This window comes from Sorex fumeus, unplaced genomic scaffold (genome assembly GCF_029834395.1).
Source record: "Sorex fumeus unplaced genomic scaffold, SorFum_2.1 ptg000188l, whole genome shotgun sequence".
NCBI classification, from domain to species: Eukaryota; Metazoa; Chordata; class Mammalia; order Eulipotyphla; family Soricidae; genus Sorex; species Sorex fumeus.
The window spans coordinates 237511-255053 of record NW_026606245.1 but is presented as its reverse complement, the minus strand read 5'-3'; the positions used below and the strand labels follow the sequence as shown (position 1 = coordinate 255053).

General features: G+C 62.1%; 1 protein-coding gene across 1 annotated transcript; it reads right to left on the bottom strand.

Moving 5' to 3' along the window:
- Positions 1 to 373: 373 nt before the first annotated feature.
- NCF2 (neutrophil cytosolic factor 2) lies at positions 374 to 16715 on the bottom strand. The gene is made up of 15 exons (XM_056107991.1): positions 16542 to 16715; positions 15130 to 15212; positions 11693 to 11801; positions 9060 to 9197; positions 6664 to 6771; positions 6403 to 6462; positions 5820 to 5863; positions 5496 to 5637; positions 3994 to 4062; positions 3574 to 3646; positions 3033 to 3055; positions 2319 to 2470; positions 2136 to 2247; positions 989 to 1163; positions 374 to 606 (listed from the first exon to the last, which is right to left on the bottom strand). Exons 1-15 carry the CDS (start codon positions 16713 to 16715, stop codon positions 503 to 505), a joined length of 1566 nt encoding a protein of 521 aa, XP_055963966.1. The 3' UTR covers positions 374 to 502.
- Between the last annotated feature and the right edge of the window lie 828 nt (positions 16716 to 17543).

Here is a 17543-nt window from a genome sequence, read left to right as displayed (position 1 = left end):
CTTGAGAGTGAACGACGGGCCTGAGGACCCAGTTCCCCGAGTGTCACTTCTGTCCCCTGTGGGTGGTGGAAACGGCGCAGAAAGAGACGTATTCGCCCCGGAACCGGAAAGGGGGCGAGGGGCTGCTCTTGTTCACGTTTTTATGATTTTGTTTGTTTGTTTTTTGCTTTTTGGGTCCCACCCGGCGATGCTCAGGGCTGACTCCTGGCTCTGCACTCAGGGATCACTCCTGGCAGGGCTCAGGGGACCCTATGGGATGCCGGGGATCGAACCCGGGTTGGCTGTGTGCAAGGCAAACGCCCTCCCCGCTCTGCTCTCGTTCCAGCCCCTTGTGTTCACGTTTTTATTGAGGTATCACACCCGCAGCGGCAAGAGACGCCCTCGGACCCCCGACACCTGCCGTGAGTGAGCCCACAGCTCCTCCCGCGTGCGCGCCCTTGAAGCCTCCCAAGGTGCCGGCCGGCTGGGTTCCGGGGACACCCTTCCGTGTGTGTGGCCGCCGTCAGCTCCGTGGGCTGCTCTGGGCGGCCGCCGGGGCCCGCACGAAGGCCCTGGGGAAGATGCCCACCTTGCCCTGGCTCTCACCCTCCAGCCACTCCTGGTTCACTGCGGAGAGAGGCAGAGGGAGACAGGCGGAAGCTGGCACCTGCTGGCCGTTGGGGGGGGAGGGGGCTCCCCCTCCTCTCCCGCTCTCCTGATTTTATTTTATTTTTTTGCTTTTTGGGTCCCACCCGGCGTGCTCAGGGCTGACCCCCAGCTCTGCACTCAGGAATCACTCCTGGCGGTGCTCAGGGGACCCTATGGGATGCCGGGAGTCAAACCCGGGTCGGCCGTGTGCCAGGCCAACGCCCTCCCCACTGTGCCATCGCTCCAGCCCCACCCCCATTCTCAACATGTGTTCAGCCATTTCCCGGCCCCCTGCGAGTGCCGTAGCCCGGGGGGCTGGGCGGGGGAGCCCTCGGCCCGACACTGCCCAGTGGTCACTCACCCTGGGATAGCACCAGGATGACGTCCCCCTCCTGGAACTCCAGGTCCTCGGGCTGGGTGGCCTGGTAGCTGAAGAGTGCCACCACCTGGCTGCCTTCCTTCACTTCGTCCGCCGCGGGCGGGGCCAGCCCGGCGCCCTCCTGCCCTTCCTGTTCCTCTGGGACCCCTTGGTCCCCCTGAAATCACAAGGGGCCCTTGGTATCCCAGATCCACAGCCGCAACGGGGGTCCGGACAGAGATGGCACAGCGGGCAGAGCCCCAGAGACCACCACCATCCTCCTCTGCCGCCCCCACCCCTGCGGGCGGCGGGACGGGTGGAGAGCCCAGTGCTGGACACTGCCCGCTTCCTGGACACCGCTGGCTCTGCCCAGACTTGAGGGCTGTCCCTCTCGGGTTAGGGTTGGGGCCTTAGCTCTGGGGGCACTGGGAACCCGCTGAGTCCCTCCGCGGATGCGTGGAACCTCCCACAAGGGACTCGCAGACTCCAGTCCCCTCCCTGCTGGGAGTTGGGGTGAGGCAGGCGGAGCCCTGCACTCCTGTGACCCTGAGTGGTCAAACATCACACTTTTTTGTTGTTCTTTTTGGAGGTCCCACCCGGCAATGCTCAGGGCTGACTCCTGGCTCTGCACTCAGGAGTCACTCCTGGCGGTGCTCGGGGGACCCTACGGGATGCCGGGGATCGAACCCGGGTCGGCGTGTGCCAGGCCAACACCATCCCCGATGTGCTGTCACTCCGGCCCCTGGTGATCAGAGCCGGCTTTGATGGGTCCTCTGCAGGGACCTCTAGGGGTGCCGTAGAGCCAGGGTCCTCGCCACTCGCTAGACTCTGGCCCTGGCTCAGCTCCGCTGAGGGACCCCTCAAGGGGCCTCCCTCCAGCCCCCCCATACACTGGTGCTGAAGGAGTTCCGGGGTCACTCCGGCAGTGCTCAGGGCTTCCGGGGACCTCACTGGGTTCTGGAGTCAGCTGCGGGCAGGCGAGCTTGGATCCTCCCCAGGAGGCACCAAGACCCAGTGGGGTCCTTGGAGCACCCTGACTCGGTGATGCTACGGGGAGGGGGGCTTACTCCCCCTTCTTGGGATCCGCACAGAGACAGGACAGCGCTTCCCGGGGTCCAAGCGTGGAGGGCGCCCGCCCGCCCGCACTCACCACTGTACTCTCACACCACAGCGTGAGGCTGAAGTCCTTGGCCCCGGCCCAGGCGGCCTTCAGGGTCTCCTCAGAGAGGGGCTGCAGCTCCCGGCTGTCCTGAGCCCGGTAGCTGGGGGCGGGGGGGACGTGGGGTCAGCGGCGGCTGGGCCGGGCAGGGCCCCGGGGACCGTCCCCGCTCACCTGAGCCTGGTGTGCTGAGGCTGAAGCCGCAGCTTCTGGGCCACGGCCGCCCGCAGCTGCTCGTAGGGCACCCCCGGCTGTGTCTCCAGGACCACTGTGAACTTGTGGTGTACTTTCAGGGTGTAGAAGTCGGGCACCCTGAGCTGGACCTCCTGGGGGTGGGTGGGACAGGTCAGCACCTGCAGGCTCGGGGAACTTTTTTGGGTTTTTTTTGCTTTTTGGGTCACACCCGGCAATGCACGGGGGTTACTCCTGGTTCATGCACTCAGGAATTATTCCTGGCCGTGCTCAGGGGACCCTATGGGATGCTGGGAATCGAACCCGGGTCGGCCGCGTGCAAAGCAAACGCCCTACCCGCTGTGCTATTGCTCCAGCCCCAGTCTTTTTTTTTTTTCTTTTCGGGTCACACCTGGCGATGCTCAGGAGTTCCTCCTGGTTTTGCACTCAGGAATCACCCCTGGCAGTTCTCAGGGGACCCTATGGGATGCTGGGAATCGAACCCGGGTCGGCCGTGTGCAAGGCAAACGGCTTACCTGCTGTGCTATCATTCCAGCCCCATCGGGGAACTTTCTAGAGCACCAGGGCTCATCGCCCCTGACTCACTGTTCTCCCCCCCACACACGAGGGCCCCGAATTCCCACAGAGCTGGAGGGCCTGCACCCCCCATCCCCCGCTGGGACTCCTCCGGCCGGGTGGGAAACAGATGAGAGTTACCTGGGGTCCTCCTGCTTCCCCACCTGTGGAGGAGGGAGACGAGCTGAAGTGGGTCCCAGAGCCCCCGTGGTGAGCGCCTGGGGCCCCCTTAAGCCTCTCGTATGGGGTCCGGGGATCTCAGCATAGCAAAGGGAAATGGGGAGCCCGCCTGGCATGGTTGGGGACCCCAGGAAGGGGCTGCGGGTCCCGTGGGGGGTACAGCACCCCCTGGGGGACTCCCCGGAATCCTCCAGGGGAGATGAGGGTGCTCACACTGGCGGAAAGAAAGAACGTTCTGGATGTGGCCGTTGTGACAAGCCTCACCCTCGGGGGGCCTCTCCCAGCCTTGGAGGCCCAGGACATGGGGAGCCCAGAGCTTCCAGAAGGTTCGTTCTTGCATCCTTGGCTCCCCAGTGGGAGTGCAGAGAGGGGGCCACGAAGTCTCTGCCCCCCCAGCCCACGCCCCCCCCATGCTCGTGACTGTTGTGTTCCCTGTGTTCCAGATGGAGGGGTGCAGGAGAGGGGGGTTCCCGGCCACACTGCGTGCTCGGGGGGCACGGACCTGGCGACGGGGTGGGCCTCCCGGGGGCTCGGGATGTAGGGGGAGCCGGGATGTCGTCGGGGGCAGCTTCGTCCTGGGGAGACAGGAAGGAGCAGGGACCCTCAACCCCACTCAGCCCACAGCCGGGAGGGGGGTGTCCCCGCACGCCCCCCCAAAGATGCAGGTGTCAGGCTGCCTGCAGGAGCTCAGAGCCAATCTCCGGGAAGTTCCAGATTCTTCTGTGAGGCAGACAGAGCCCCCCTCTCCGTCTCTCTGTCTCTGTACCCCCCACCCCCTCATTTCAGCAGTCACCAGCCGCTCTTCTCCCAGGGGTCCTCAGCTCACCGGCTGGGGGCCCCCACACCTCCCTGGACCCCGGGGAGTGGGGGAAGCCCCAGTGTCCACCTGCCCACTCCCTGCCCCTCCGAAGCGCCCCCCTACCTGCGACTGCTGCTGAGGCTGGATCCGCAGCTCCACGGGCTCCAGGTAGTTGCAGGGCACCAGCCCCTTCTGCAGGGCAATGCACAGCCTCAGGCCAGCACCCATAGGCACCCACACAGGAGCAGATCTGTCTATGGGAGCAGGGCCTGGCCCCGCCCCCGAGCGGGAACCCTGCCCCCAGGGCGGGGCCACGCCCACACTGCGGGGACCACGCCCACAGCCCCGCCTCAGGGGGAGACCACGCCCACATAGTAGGAGCTGTGCCCAAATCCTGCCCTCGGTGCGGCCACGCCCACATTAGGGGAATACGCCCAGTCCCCGCCCCCAGAGTGGGGCCACGCCCACACCACGCCCCTCGAGTCTGGCCACGCCCACTAGTAGGAACCACGCCTCTCTTCCCCACCCCGAGGGTGCAGCCACGCCCATACAGTAGGGAACACGCCCATGCTCCCGCCCCCAGGGAGAGGCCACATAAGGAACACGCCCAATCCCCGCCCCCAGAGTGGAACCACGCCCACACCCCGCCCTCAGGGTGAGGCCACGCCCATAACCCCCCCCCCCCGCTTTCGGGGTGAGGCCACTCCCACATAGTACTAGCTGTGCCCAAATCAAATCCCACCCTCAGTGCGGCCACGCCCATATGGAGGGAATATGCCCAATCCCCGCCCCCAGAGTGGGGCCACGCCCACCAGTAGGAACCACGCCTCTCTTCCCCACCCTGAGGGTGCAGCCACGCCCACACAGTAGGGAACACGCCCAATCCTTGCCCCAAGAGTGGGGCCACACCCACACTGTAGGAACCACGCCCACACCCCGCCCTCAGGGTGAGGCCACGCCCATTCCCCCGCCTTCGGAGTGAGGCCACGCCCACAGTACTAGTCGTGCCCAAATTCCGCCCTCAGTGTGGCCACGCCCACATGGGGGAATCCGCCCAATTCCCGCCCACAGAGTGGGGCCACGCCCACACCGCGCCCCTCCAGTGGGGCCACGCACACTAGTGGGAACCACGCCTCTCTCCCCACCCCGAGGGTGCAGCCACGCCCACACAGTAGGGCACATGCCCGATCCTTGCTCCCAGAGTGGAACCACGCCCACACCCCTGCTCCTAGAGTACAGTAGGGAACACGCTCATGTCCCCGCCCCCGGGGAGGGGCCACGCCCACAGAGGGAACACGCCCAATCCTTACCCCGCAGAGTGGAACCACGCCCACACCCCCGCCCCTAGAGTGGGGTCACGCCCACGTGGTAGGAACCACGCCTATCTGCACCCCCAGAGTGGAGCCACGCCTATACAGAGGGGAAGACGCCCCTGTCCCGGCCCCCAGGATGGGGCCACGCCCACATCTCGCCCCGGAGCGTGGTCCAGCCCTCGCGATGGCCCCGCCCCTCCAGGCCCCGCCCACTCGCGGGCCCCGCCCCTAAGTCCCGCCCCCGTGCGGGTCCCGCCCTCCAGGCCCCGCCCACGCACGGGCCCCGCCCCTCCAGACCCCGCCCCCGCGCACCTGCCCGTTGAACAGCACCGTGGCCCAGTTGTCGCTGCCCTTCTTCAGCACGAACACGATGTTCCCGGGCATGACCTGCAGCTCCTCGGGGGTCTTGGGCACGAACCCGAACAGCACGCGGTGGGCCTCCCCCTCCAGCGCCCTGCGCGGCCCAGGGTCCACTGGCGCGGGCCGCGTCCAGGCCGACCCCGCCCAGGCTGACCCTGCCCAGGCCGACCACCGCCAGCTGACCCCCACCAGCTGACCTTTGCCCAGAGTGACCCCCCACCAGCTGTCCCCGCCCATCTCTGTCCTCGCCGGCTCTGCAGCCGGTGACCCACTTACCTGAAGATCTCGGGGGTCTTGGGTCTAGGCGGGGGCTCTTCTGCCTGTGGACACGGTGGGACGGGAAAGGGCTGACGCTGGACAGTCCGGGCCTCCCTCCGCACCCCCAGCCTCACCAGCCCTTCTGGCTTCAGACCCAGGACAGGTCCCCCAGCCCCGGGAGGCATCCCCAGGCCGGCATCTGGCGCCCACCAGCCCTGAGGTCTGGACACATCGTGGGGGGACGGGGTGACAGCCTTAGGAGGGAAAGAGGTGCCCGGAACTGACTCCTGGCTCTGTGCTCGGGGCTCACTCCTGGCTCTGTGCTCAGGGTTGACTCCCGGCTCTGTTAGGGGGTCCTTGAAGCAGGGAGGTGGGAACACCGGGAGGGACTGGGCTTGGGATCTGCCCCGAAAACCATCAGTAACCATCAATCAGAACCTCAATCAATTTAAGAAAAAGCTCAGGAGCTGAACCAGGGGACCCCCGGATGTCTCCAACCACAGCAGAGATAGGGGTGCAGGAGTTGGGTCGGGAGTGTCCCCCAGCCCCTGGGGAGACTAGGGACGTCCCCAGCTCTGCTCCCTGCAGGGCGGGGTCTCACCTGGGGCTGCAGCGGTGCGAACCCGGAGAAGCTGTCCTGGTCCACCACGGACGCCACGACCTGCAGGCGGGCGGGCGTGAGGGGGAGGGGCGGCCAGTGCCCACTGCAGCTGGCCACGATGCCCACCGTCCACTCTCACGGCTGAGACTTGGCTGACCCTCGACTCCAGGTCTTCGGAAGGAAAATTGCCCCCCTCCCCGACCACACAATAACCCCCGTCCCAGCTGCCCCCTCCTCCTGGGCAGAGCTGGACACACTCACCGTGGCCTTGCCCAGGTAATCCTTCTTGGCCAGCTGGGCCACTTGTCGCTCGTTTGGCCGGAACAGCCTGTCCGTGGGGATCGTCACCGGTTCGAACGGCTTCTGCTTCTGCAAGCCAAGGGGGGTTTCCTTCTGGGCCCCGTACTCCTCACCCAGGGGACCCCCCACCCAAAATTCCTGCTGGGGACGGGAAGTGCCCACCGTGGCCCCCCTGGGGGTGCTTTGGGAGGAAAGGATCATGAGGTGTTGGGGGCCACACAAGGGAACTTTCACATGCCGTCTGCACCCCCATCTGCATCCCTGGAACTGGCTTTATTTAGGGGGTCCTGTGGAATCAATTTGTGTATGCCCCCTAAGGGAGACCCTGCGGGCGTCCCTGAGGGTATATGCCCTGCACGCCCTCCCTCCCCCCACTATGTCCCCCGGTCACCTGTCAGCCCTGTCCTGTGACTCACGTCTGCACAAGGGCTTGGAGGCCCTCGCATTCCAGAAACTGGACTTTTTTTTTTTTTTTTTTTTTTTTTGCGTTTTGGGTCCCACCTGGCAATGCACAGGGGTTCCTCCTGGCTTTGCACTCAGGAATCACTCCTGGTGGTGCTCGGAGGACCCTAGAGGATGCTGGGACTCGAACCCAGGTCAGCCACATGCAAGGCAAACGCCCTCCCTGCTGTGCTATTGCTCCAGCCCCCAGAAATTGAACATTTTTTTTTCTTTTTGGGTACCACCTAGTGATGCTCAGGGGTTCCTCCTGGCTTTGCACTCAGGAATTACTCCTAGCGGTGCTCGGGGGACCATATGGGATGCTGGGAATCGAACCCGGGTCGGCCGCGTGCAAGACCTACACCCTACCCGCTGTGCTATTGCTCCAGCCCCCAGAAATTGAACTTTAAAAATTTTTTTTTGTTTTTTTTTGGGTCCCACTCTAGGATCCCCCACTCATGCCGTGTCCTCCTGAACATCTCTGTCCAGCTCAGGGCAGTTCTGTAACAGGTTCCCACAGATGGTGACAACAGCCCGTGTTGAGATGATTCTGCAGTTAAGTTGTTTTTGTTTTTGTTTTTTGGCTTTTTGGGTCCCACCTGGCGATGCTCAGGTTTGACTCCTGGCTCTGCACTCAGGGATCACTCCTGGCGGTGCTCGGAGGACCCTATGGCATGCTGGGAATCGAACCCAGATCAGCTGCATGCAAGGCAAACACTCTCCCCGCTGTGCGATTGCTCCAGCCCCCAGAAATTGGATTTTTAAGGGCCAAGGAGGTGCGGTGCCTGGGCTGGGATCGGGCTGTGTATTCTGGAGACCTGGGTGCCATCCCCAGCCCCGTGTGGTTCGCTGAGCACCATCCAGAGTGACGTGTGAGCACTGCTTAGGGAGCAGCCCCTAAGCATCGCCAAGTGTGGCCCCCAAACCAGTAGTGAAGATGGGATTTGGGGGCTCAGGAAAACAATCCCAGTGGCAGAGAGCACGAACCCAAGATGCTGGGGACATTGCAACAAAGCAGGACGCACATATGCGTGCTCTCTCTCTCTCTCTCTCTCTCTCTCTCTCTCTCTCTCTCTCTCACACACACACACACACACACACACACGCCTGGGGAAATGAATCAGTGAGGGGACAAAAATGCATCAAACCAGGGCCAGAGACAGCACAGCGGGAAGGGCGTCTGCCTGGCACATGGCTGACCCGGGTTCGATCCCCGGCATCCCATAGAGTCCCCCGAGCACCGCCAGGAGTGATTCCTGAGTGCAGAGCCGGGAGTCAGCCCTGAGCATTGCCAGGTGGGACCCAAAAAGCCAAAAAAAAAAAAAAGCGTTTAGGGGCTGGAGCAATAGCATAGCGGGTTTGGCGTTTGCCTTGTACGCGGCCAACCTGGGTTCGATTCCCAGCATCCCCTAGGGTCCCCTGAGCACTGCCAGGGATGATTCCTGAGTGCAAAGCCAGGAGGAACCTCTGAGCATCGCCAGGTGGGACCCAAAAAGCCCAAAAAAAAAATAAAGCGTCTTAACTGCAGAATCATCCCAACACGGGCTGTTGTCGCCGTTTGTGGGAACCTGTTACGGAGCTGCCCTGAGCTGGACAGAGATGTTCAGGAGGACACGGCATGAGTGGGGGACCCTACAGTGTCCCCAGTGGACGAGGGACGAGATGTTGGATTCGCACTCGGCGCCGGGCGCTCAGATAGGGCTCGCACGTTCCCCGCAGCGCCACCAGGGGTCGCCCCTGAGCACAACCCCGTGCCCACCCACCCCCCAACCCCGACACCTACTCTATCCCCCAAAGAAAGAAAAACGGAGCCCAGGCCAGGGTGGGCACCCCCAGGAGCCAGTCGCAGGACCCCCTGGGGTGCGTCCCCCCACCAGGCAGAATGAGTCAAGGAGGCGGAGGGGGACGCGTCTCACCCAGACGCTGTCCAGGGCCCGTTGGATTTTGGCCTGCCGGGGATCGGCCTGGCACGAGTTGGCGGCCTGAGCCAGCTGCTCCTCTGCCTTCTTCCATTCCTCCCTTCTGGCGTGCACCGAGGCGATGTTGTACAGCACCTGTGTCAGGAAGCGGGAGGCTGTGTAGAGGCAGAGACCCCTCCCCGCCGCCAGGACCCCCAAACTTGGAGCCCTCCAAGCCAGCTCCTGGCCATGCAGGGAGCTTGCCCGAGTGCCGGAATAAAGGGCTTGTTCTGCACGTGAGGACCTGGGTGGTAAACCGGGGAGACTGGGTTTGGGGGAGTCTTCCAGGGGCCTCTTCTTGGCCAACCAGACGAGTGGTTCACTGCAAGGACATGAGGATTCGGGGAATGGTTCACTGCAAGGGCCTGGGGATTCGGGGGATGGTTCACTGCAAGGACGTGAGGATTCGGGGAATCGTTCACTGCAAGAATGTGAGGATTTGGGGAATGGTTCACTGCAAGGGCCTGGGGGTTCGGGGAATGGTTCACTGCAAGGACATGAGGATTCGGGGGATGGTTCACTGTGAGGACCTGGAGATTCGGGGGATGGTTCACTGCAAGGGTCTGGGAGTTCGGGGCCACCTTGGTGGGTTTTCAGGGGCCTTCTGGGCCACACCCAGTGCTGCCTAGGTGGGGTTGGTGATATTCAGGGGCCCATGGGGGGTGCCAGGGATCAAACTGTGGATGGCCATATGCAAGGCCAATGCTTCCCTGGTCTTCCTTCTTTCTGCTCCCTGAGCAGAGGCAAGTGTGGGGTGGGCCCTCAAACCAAACAAACCAGGAGCCAGAGTAATAGCACAGTAGGGAGGGCACTGGCCTTGCACTTGGCCAACCTGGGTTCCATAGGGTCCCCCGCGTATCGTCAGGAGTGATTCCTGAGCACAAAGCCGGGAGTCAGCCCTGAGCACTGCCGGGTGTGGCTCAAAAAACCAAAACAGAACCAACACATAAAACCATCTTTTTGTCAGTTCTTATGACTTGGGGTCTGGGGCAGGCAGATCTTTCTGAGCAAGTCGGCGTGATTTCTCATGATTTCTCAGAGGCCGAGGCTTTGCGGAGAGGAAGTGGGTCACTGCTGGGGGCTTCCCACGGGGCCCTGAGGGGCCCTCGAACCCGCAAAGCCCAGGCTGGCTCAGGAGAAAACCAACCTGCTGGGTATTTCCCAGCACCGCACCTGGGGGCATTTCAAAGTCCCACCCACCAACTCCGTTTGTTGGTTTCTGAACCCTTTTTTTTTTTCCTAGAACATTCCGGTGTCTCCCGATGCTTTAATCTGCATAGGCGGGAATTGGGGTGGGGGCGGGGGGGCTTGGCTGGCATCAGGAACCCTGACATTCCTACCGAACGGGGAATCCGGGAACTAACAAACGCCGCCAGCCGCCCCCTGGAACTGCACGGGCAAAGGAAGTTGCACTTTGAGGCTCTTGAACAGCGGGACTACAGCTGGCTGGACCCTCAGGGATAAACTCCAGCGGCCTCCCGAGGTGCTCAGGGGACTTCCCTGGGGTCCCGGCCACAAACTCTATTATTAGCGCTGAGCCATCCTGGGAACATTTGGCTCCTCTTGCTTGGAGACGCGACAGCTGGTGATTCTGCTAAATAAAGCTCTCGGGTCCGGGCTGGAGTGACAGCCCAGTGGGGAGGGCGTTGGCCTGGCACACGGCCGACCCGGGTTCGATCCCCGGCATCCCACAGGGTCTCCCCTCAGCACCGCCAGGAGTGATTCCTGAGTGCATGAACCAGGAGTCAGCCCCTGAGCATCGCTGGGTGGGACCCAAAAAGCAAAAAAAAAATAAAAATAAAAATATCTCGGGTCCTCTCTGGGGGGCTTTGATGCTAAACGCAGGCAAGGAGGGGCTCGTGCAGAAAATTACTGGAAAATTACTGACTCTGAAAAACCAGCCTGTGTCCCGTTGGATACCGCAGACCTGAGAGACGGATGCTTTGGGGACCGGTGGCAGAAGGCAGACTGGCACCCCTCCACCCCTCGCCCCCTCTCCGGGTGCTGGGGAACGGGCAGGAATGGAAGCAGGAGGCCAGGGGCCGGCCTGGGGGATGGGGTCTCAGCGGGGCCCGCCCTCCCCCCCGGATGCTGGACTTGATGAGTGTTAAGTCCTGTCCCGTCGAGCTGGCACCCGGGAACCGGGCTCACGGTGGGGATGATCAGGACGAAACCCCAACCCAGTTGCCAGGTGCCACGGAAAGTGACAATTGCTTGGGCCTGGTCAGCCGCGGGACCCAGGCTGGGCTGCACACTGGGCATCCATCCTGGTTTCACACTTGCAGAGAAGTTGCTGGCTTCTGAGCTGGGCGGGAGCGGGGGGCTCCTTGGCTTGTGGGGTCCCCGGAGCGAGGGGGAACTCAGCTAGTACCCAGCCAGCCCTCGGCTTCAAGTTCCCTCTTATTGTTTTTGTTTTTTTCGGAGGGGGGGTCCCACCCGGCGATGCTCAGGGCTGACTCCCGGCTCTGCGCTCAGGAGTCACTCCTGGCGGTGCTCGGGGGACCCTGAGGGATGCTGGGGATCGAACCCGGGTTGGCGGCGTGCAGGGCCAGCGCCCTCCCCGCTAGGCTGCACCTCCGGCCCTTGCTCACCTCACAGGCGAACAGCTTGAACTGCAGCCCCAGGATCTTGTAGTCGATCAGCTGGTTGCCCCGAAGTTGGCCCAGGGCCTCCTGGAAATCCTTCAGAGCCGAGTCGTAGCTGCGGGGGCGGGGGTGGGGGGTGAGGGGTGGGGGGGGCTGTCCGGGAATCAGCTTCCTGGGACCCCTCCACCCTGCTTGGGGTTGGGAGCGGGGCCCGGCGGCACCCCGGGGTGACGACCCCTTCACCTGCCCCTGATTCTGGGAGCTCATGACTCCCCACTCTGGGACCACCAGGCCACTTTATTCATTTATTTTTTATATATATATATTTTTTTACTTTTTGGTCTTTTGGGTCCCACCCGGCGATGCTCAGGGCTGACTCCCGGCTCTGCACTCAGGAATCCCTCCTGGCGGTGCTCGGGGGACCCTAGGGGATGCTGGGGATCGAACCCAGGTTGGCCACGTGCAAGGCAAATGCCCTCCCCGCTGTGCTATCACTCCAGACCCCTCAAGGTCTCATATTTTGTTTTTTGGGTCACACCCAGCTAGGCACAGGGTTACTCCTGGCTTTGAACTCAGGAATCACTCCTGAAAGTGCTCGGGGGACCATATGGGATGCTGGGAATCGAACTGGGAATCGAACCCGGGTCGGCCGCGTGCAAGGCAAATGCCCTCCCCACTGTGCTATCACTCTGGCCCCTATGGATGGATCAGATATTGATCAAGGCGCTGAACTGGGTGATGGACCGGATATTATTATTATTATTATTATTATTATTGGGTCCCGCTGGCAATGCTCAGGGCTGACTCCTGGCTCTGCACTCAGAAATCACTCCTGGCAGTGCTCGGGAGACCCTATGGGATGCCCGGGATTGAACCCATGTCGGCCACGTACAAGGCAAACATCCTCCCTGCTGTGCTATCGCTCCAGCCTCACCGCCTTTCTTTCTCTTTCTCGTTCTCTTTTCCTTCTTTCTTTCTTCCTTCCTACTCTCTCTCTCTCTCTTTTGCTTTTTGGACCACACCCGGCGATGCTCAGGGCTGACTCCTGGCTCTGCACTCAGGAATCAGTCCTGGCGGTGCTCGGGGGACCCTAGGGGATGCCGGGGATCGAACCCGGGTCGGCCGCGTGCCAGGCCCACGCCCTCCCCGCTGTGCTGTCACTCCAGCCCCCAGCCTGGCATTTATTGCTGGAGAGAAAACAGGCAGATTCGAACCCAGAGATGCAGCCCTGCCGCCCAGCTGAGCTGAGCACTCCAAGAATGTCACTGCCCCAGAGCCAACCCAGGAGTGCTCAGGTCACAGTGCTCACTGGGCCGAGCCCCATCCCAGGCACACCTGAGCCCGGAGCAGCCAGGGGCCGGGTAGGGGTAGGTGTGGACGGGTCAGGTGTGGCCCCCAGGTGTGGCCTGCCTGTCGCCCTTCCGCATCCTTCCTGCGTCTCTGTGAGGGGAGGAGGAGGAGGCTGCATCTGTGTTGCCATGGAGATGGGATGCAGGTGTCAGTGAGGATGCCTTGGGGGTGGGGGCGCAGGCGGGCGCCAAGGGCCGTTCCCCAGCACCCCGCGATCTCGGGGGAGTCGAACAAATCCCCCCCCCCGCACCCCCCTCGCCTCGCGCCCGCCCACAGGAGTCGGCTCAGCTCTGTGGGAACATTCCAGAACAAATAGCAGTAGCCCAGCCTGGAGCCGGGCCCAGGCCGCCTCCTCTCTGCGGGCTGCCCCCTCCTCCCCCTTCCCAGGGGTCTCCTGCTGGTTGTCCCCCCACCACGAAGTTGAAAAGACTGAAGCTGCCTGGAGGGTCTTGGGCGGAGGCCGGCTGGGGGGGGATAGGACCGGACTTACGGGGTGACGCTCACTGCACCCCCGCAGACCCCAGCGGCTCACAGCTCCCGATGTTCCAGATTGTTCCCTGCTGCCCCCGCCCGGGCCTGCTGTGCCTTTGGGTTCCAGAAGGAGGACAAAGCCCCGGGTCCCTCCTGCCGAGCTGGCCCCAGAACAGGGACCCCCGCTTGGACCTTCCGCCCCCTCCAGAAAAAGCATCGCTCGGTATCCCCCCAAATCCGTCTCCACCAGGCAAACAGAAAGGACCCCTGCTCGTACCTGGGTTACTGCCAGCCGCACCCCTCAATATTCCAGGGCCCCCCAATTCCCCCCCATACGCCGTCCCGGGGACCCTCGTGTGACCCTCTCTGCAGAACAGTGAATCAGGGCCGTGTCTGGCCCAGACTCACCCCTCAACGCCCCCGGCCCCTTTTTGGACAGTAAAGGGCCCCCCAGGAGATGTCAGGGGGTCCACTCTGAGCCCACTTTATCTCCCTGACAGGACTCTGGGGACAGAACTGGCCTGGAGGGTGGGGAGGTCACCGCCCGCACCCACGATGGTGTCCCGGATGATCCCTGACATTTTTTTGTTGTTGTCTGTTTGTTTTGGGGTCCCACCCGGCGATGCTCAGGGCTGACTCCTGGCTCTGCACTCAGGAATCACTCCTGGCGGGGCTCGGGGGACCCTAGGGGATGCTGGGAATCGAACCCGGATCGGCTGTGTGCAAGGCAAATGCCCTCCCCGTTGTGCTGTTGCTCTGGCCCCTGATTCCTGATACTGAGTCACCAAGAGGGCCCCTAAGCTTAGTGGGCATTGCTTGGAACCCATCCCCCCAAAACACACACACACACACACACACACACACACACACACACACACAGTTACTTTAGAGATATTATAGCAGGAGAGGTGCTGACCCTATAAAGGGCCGACCCGGTTCAACCCCTGGACCCAAATAGGGTCCCTCTGAGCCCCACCAGGACACATGGTCAGGGGTCCATCCTGAGCACAGCCAGGGGTGACCCCAGAATAAAACAAAACAAAACCACAACAAAACAACAACTCTGGGAGAGCTGGAGCGAGAGCACAGCGGGGAGGGCGTTTGCCTTGCAGGCGGCTGACCCGGGTTCGATCCCTGGCATCCCATAGGGTCCCCGAGCACTGCCAGGAGTGATTCCTGAGTGCATGAGCCGGGAGTCAGCCCTGAGCATGGGCGGGTGTGGCCCAAACAGCTTAAGAAAAAAATTAAAACAACATGAAAAACCCAAAACCCAAACCCCGGTGAACTCTTATCACCCGGGTGCTGGGATTTCACTGCAGGGAGGGGGGGTTCCTGTGGTTTGCGGGTGGGGTGACCCTAGGGTGACCGGGTGCCCCCCGCCCCACCCTGCTGCATATCGGTCACCACTGGGCCGTGACTGTCTCCGCCCGCCCAGCCCGGTCACTGTGTCTCTTGTGTGGATGACAGTGTCCCAGCAGCTCTGGGCTAGTGGCCACCCGCCCCCTGCAGTCTGGGAGCACGGAGGGCCCTTTGGGGGGGGGGGGAGGGCCCTGAGTCCCGGGTCCTCCCGATCCACCCACCGCCATCATCCCCGCGTCTGTGACACTCACGCGGACACTTACTTGCCCATCGTGTGGTACAGCAGCCCCCGCTGGACGTAGGCCACCGCCAGGTGCTTGTCCAGTGCGATGCTCTTCGTGAACGCCTGGGGGGGGTGTGAGCTAGGGGTGGGTGGGGAGGGGGAGGGGCACCAGGACGCGGGGGTGGGGGGTTGGGGAGTCCTGGCTAATTGGAGCAAGAGCCCGAGGGGGTGGGTCTTGGGCCCCCCAGGGCTGCACCGGCAATGTTTGGGGGTCTTGGGGTATCCGGAAGGCACCTGCCTCTTCCTCCCTCCCTCCCTCCCTCCCTCCTTCTTCCCTCCTTCCATCTCTCTTTTCCTTCCTTTCTTTCTTTCTCTCTTCCTTTCTTCCTTCCTTCCTTCCTTCCTCTCTCTTTCTCCCTTCCTTCCCATCTCTTTCTTTCTTTCTTTCTTTCTTTCTTTCTTTCTTTCTTCCTTTCCTTCCTTTTCTTTCTTTCCTTCTTTTTTCTTTCTCCTTCCTTTCTCTTTTCCTCCCTCTCTATCTTTCCTTCCTTTCCTTCCTTCCTTCCTTCCTTCCTTCTTTCTCTTTCTTTCTCTTTATCTCTCTCCTTCCTTTTCTCTTTCTCTTTCCCTTCCTTCCTTCACATATCTCTTTCTCCCTTTCTTTCTTTCTCTTTTCCTCCCTTCCTCTCTATCTTTACTTTCTTCCTTCTTTCCTTTCTTTCTTTACTTCCTTCCTTTCTTCTTTCTTTCTCTCTTTTCTCTCTTTTTCTCTTTCTTTCTTTCTACCTTCCTTCCTTTCTTTCCTTCCTTACTTTTTTCCTTTCTTTTTTCTTTCTTCCTCCCTCCCTCCCTCCCTCCCTCCCTTCCTTCCTTCCTTCCTTCCTTCCTTCCTTCCTTCCTTCCTTCCTTCCTTCCTTCCTTCCTTCCTTCCTTCCTTCCCATCTCTGTCTCTCCCTCTCACCCAGACTCCTAACCCAGGAACCACCCAGCAGGGCTGAGGGGGCCGTATGTGGCGCCAAAACTGAAACCCACTCATTTGCACGCAAGGCAGGGGCCCCCTCCCTGCTGTGCTACCTCTCGGACCCGCAACTCCCTTCTACAAAAGCGCCCCCCTGTCCTGAGATGCCGCTGAGAGCCATTTCCCACAGGGGTGCTAAGCCGTGAGCCCTAGTGCCCTGCAGTGGGGGCGGGGGTCAGATCATAAAGCAACGTTGGACCCTACAGAGTGCAGCTGGCCAGAGCTTCGGGGAGGGGACCCCCAGAATGGACTCAGCCCCCCGCCGTGATCAGGGCCTGCCCGGGAACTCAGTATGGGAGTGGGTGGTGCTGGGTTCCTGGGAGGGGTGTGTGTGTGTGTGTGTGTGTGTCGGGTGGTCCTAGCTCAGAGCCACAGGGCTGACGGAGGAGGGGCTGGAGCCGGGGACCCTGGGCGGGAAGGGGGGCCCTACTCACCTTCTCGGCCTCCGGGAAGTCCCCCAGGATGCTGTAGACGCGACCGATGTTATAACAGAGCCGGGCGTGAGGGTCACGCACGGCCAGGAAGGCGTCCAGCGCCCCAGTCCAGTCCTTCCTGTCGGCCGCTCGCACCCCTTCGTTCCAGAAGCCGATGGCCTCGGCCAGCGACATGGTGCTGGGGACGCGGCTGGACCCTGGGGGGCCAGGGAGGGCAGCGGGGGGGGCTCTGACGAGGGGGGCCTCAGTGCCCCGGAGCTGGGAAACTTCGAGAAAGAGAAAGAGGGAAGACGGGTGGGTGGAGGAGAGAGGAAGTGCCTTGCCTGGGGGGGCGGGGACCAGTTCCCCAAAACGTTTCTTCTCTCTCCCCAGCAACCTCCCCCCCCACCAACCTTACTGGCCTTGGGGCCCCCGGGACCCCGTTCCGGCTCTGAGGATGCCTGGTGGGAAGGTGACTCCCAGAACTCTCCCGTTTCCGCCCCCTTGTAAGTTGGGCCCCTGGGGGTCACCCCACGCCCGTCTCCAGTGACCCCTGACTCTCCCCGCCCTTGGATCAGAAGCTCATTTAGTCTCCGCTCAGATGTCGTCCTGAGGGACATGACTGGGCCCAGAGCCACAGCATGGTGGGGAAGGGGCGTTTTCCTGGCACGCGGCTGACCCGGGTTCGATCCCCGGCATCCCCTAGGGTCCCCTGAGCACCACCAGGAGTGATTCCTTGAGTGCAGAGATGGGAGTCAGCCCTCGGGTGAGAAAGAGAGAGAGAGAGAGAGAGAGAGAGAGAGAGAGAGAGAGAGAGAGAGAGAAAGCAAAAGAGAGAAAGGGAAAGCAAGAAAGCAAGGAAAGAGAGAGGAAAGAAAGAAAGAAAGAAAGAAAGAAAGAAAGAAAGAAAGAAAGAAAGAAAGAAAGAAAGAAAAAAAGGCTGGAGCAATAGTCCAGCAGGTAGGGTGTTGGTCTGGCACACGGCCTACCCGGGTTCGATCCCCGGCATCCCATAGGGTCCCC

Bases quoted from the DNA above. Each gene is read 5' to 3' on its own strand.
- NCF2 (XM_056107991.1), bottom strand. From the start codon at position 16,715: ATGTCGCTGGCCGAGGCCATCGGCTTCTGGAACGAAGGGGTGCGAGCG. The intron at 5,864-6,402 runs GTGAGACCCCGC...CCGTGTCCACAG, and splicing joins TCGCACCGCTGCAGCCCCAG to GCAGAAGAGCCCCCGCCTAG. The intron at 3,647-3,993 runs GTAGGGGGGCGC...CTGTCTCCCCAG, and splicing joins AGCCTCAGCAGCAGTCGCAG to GACGAAGCTGCCCCCGACGA.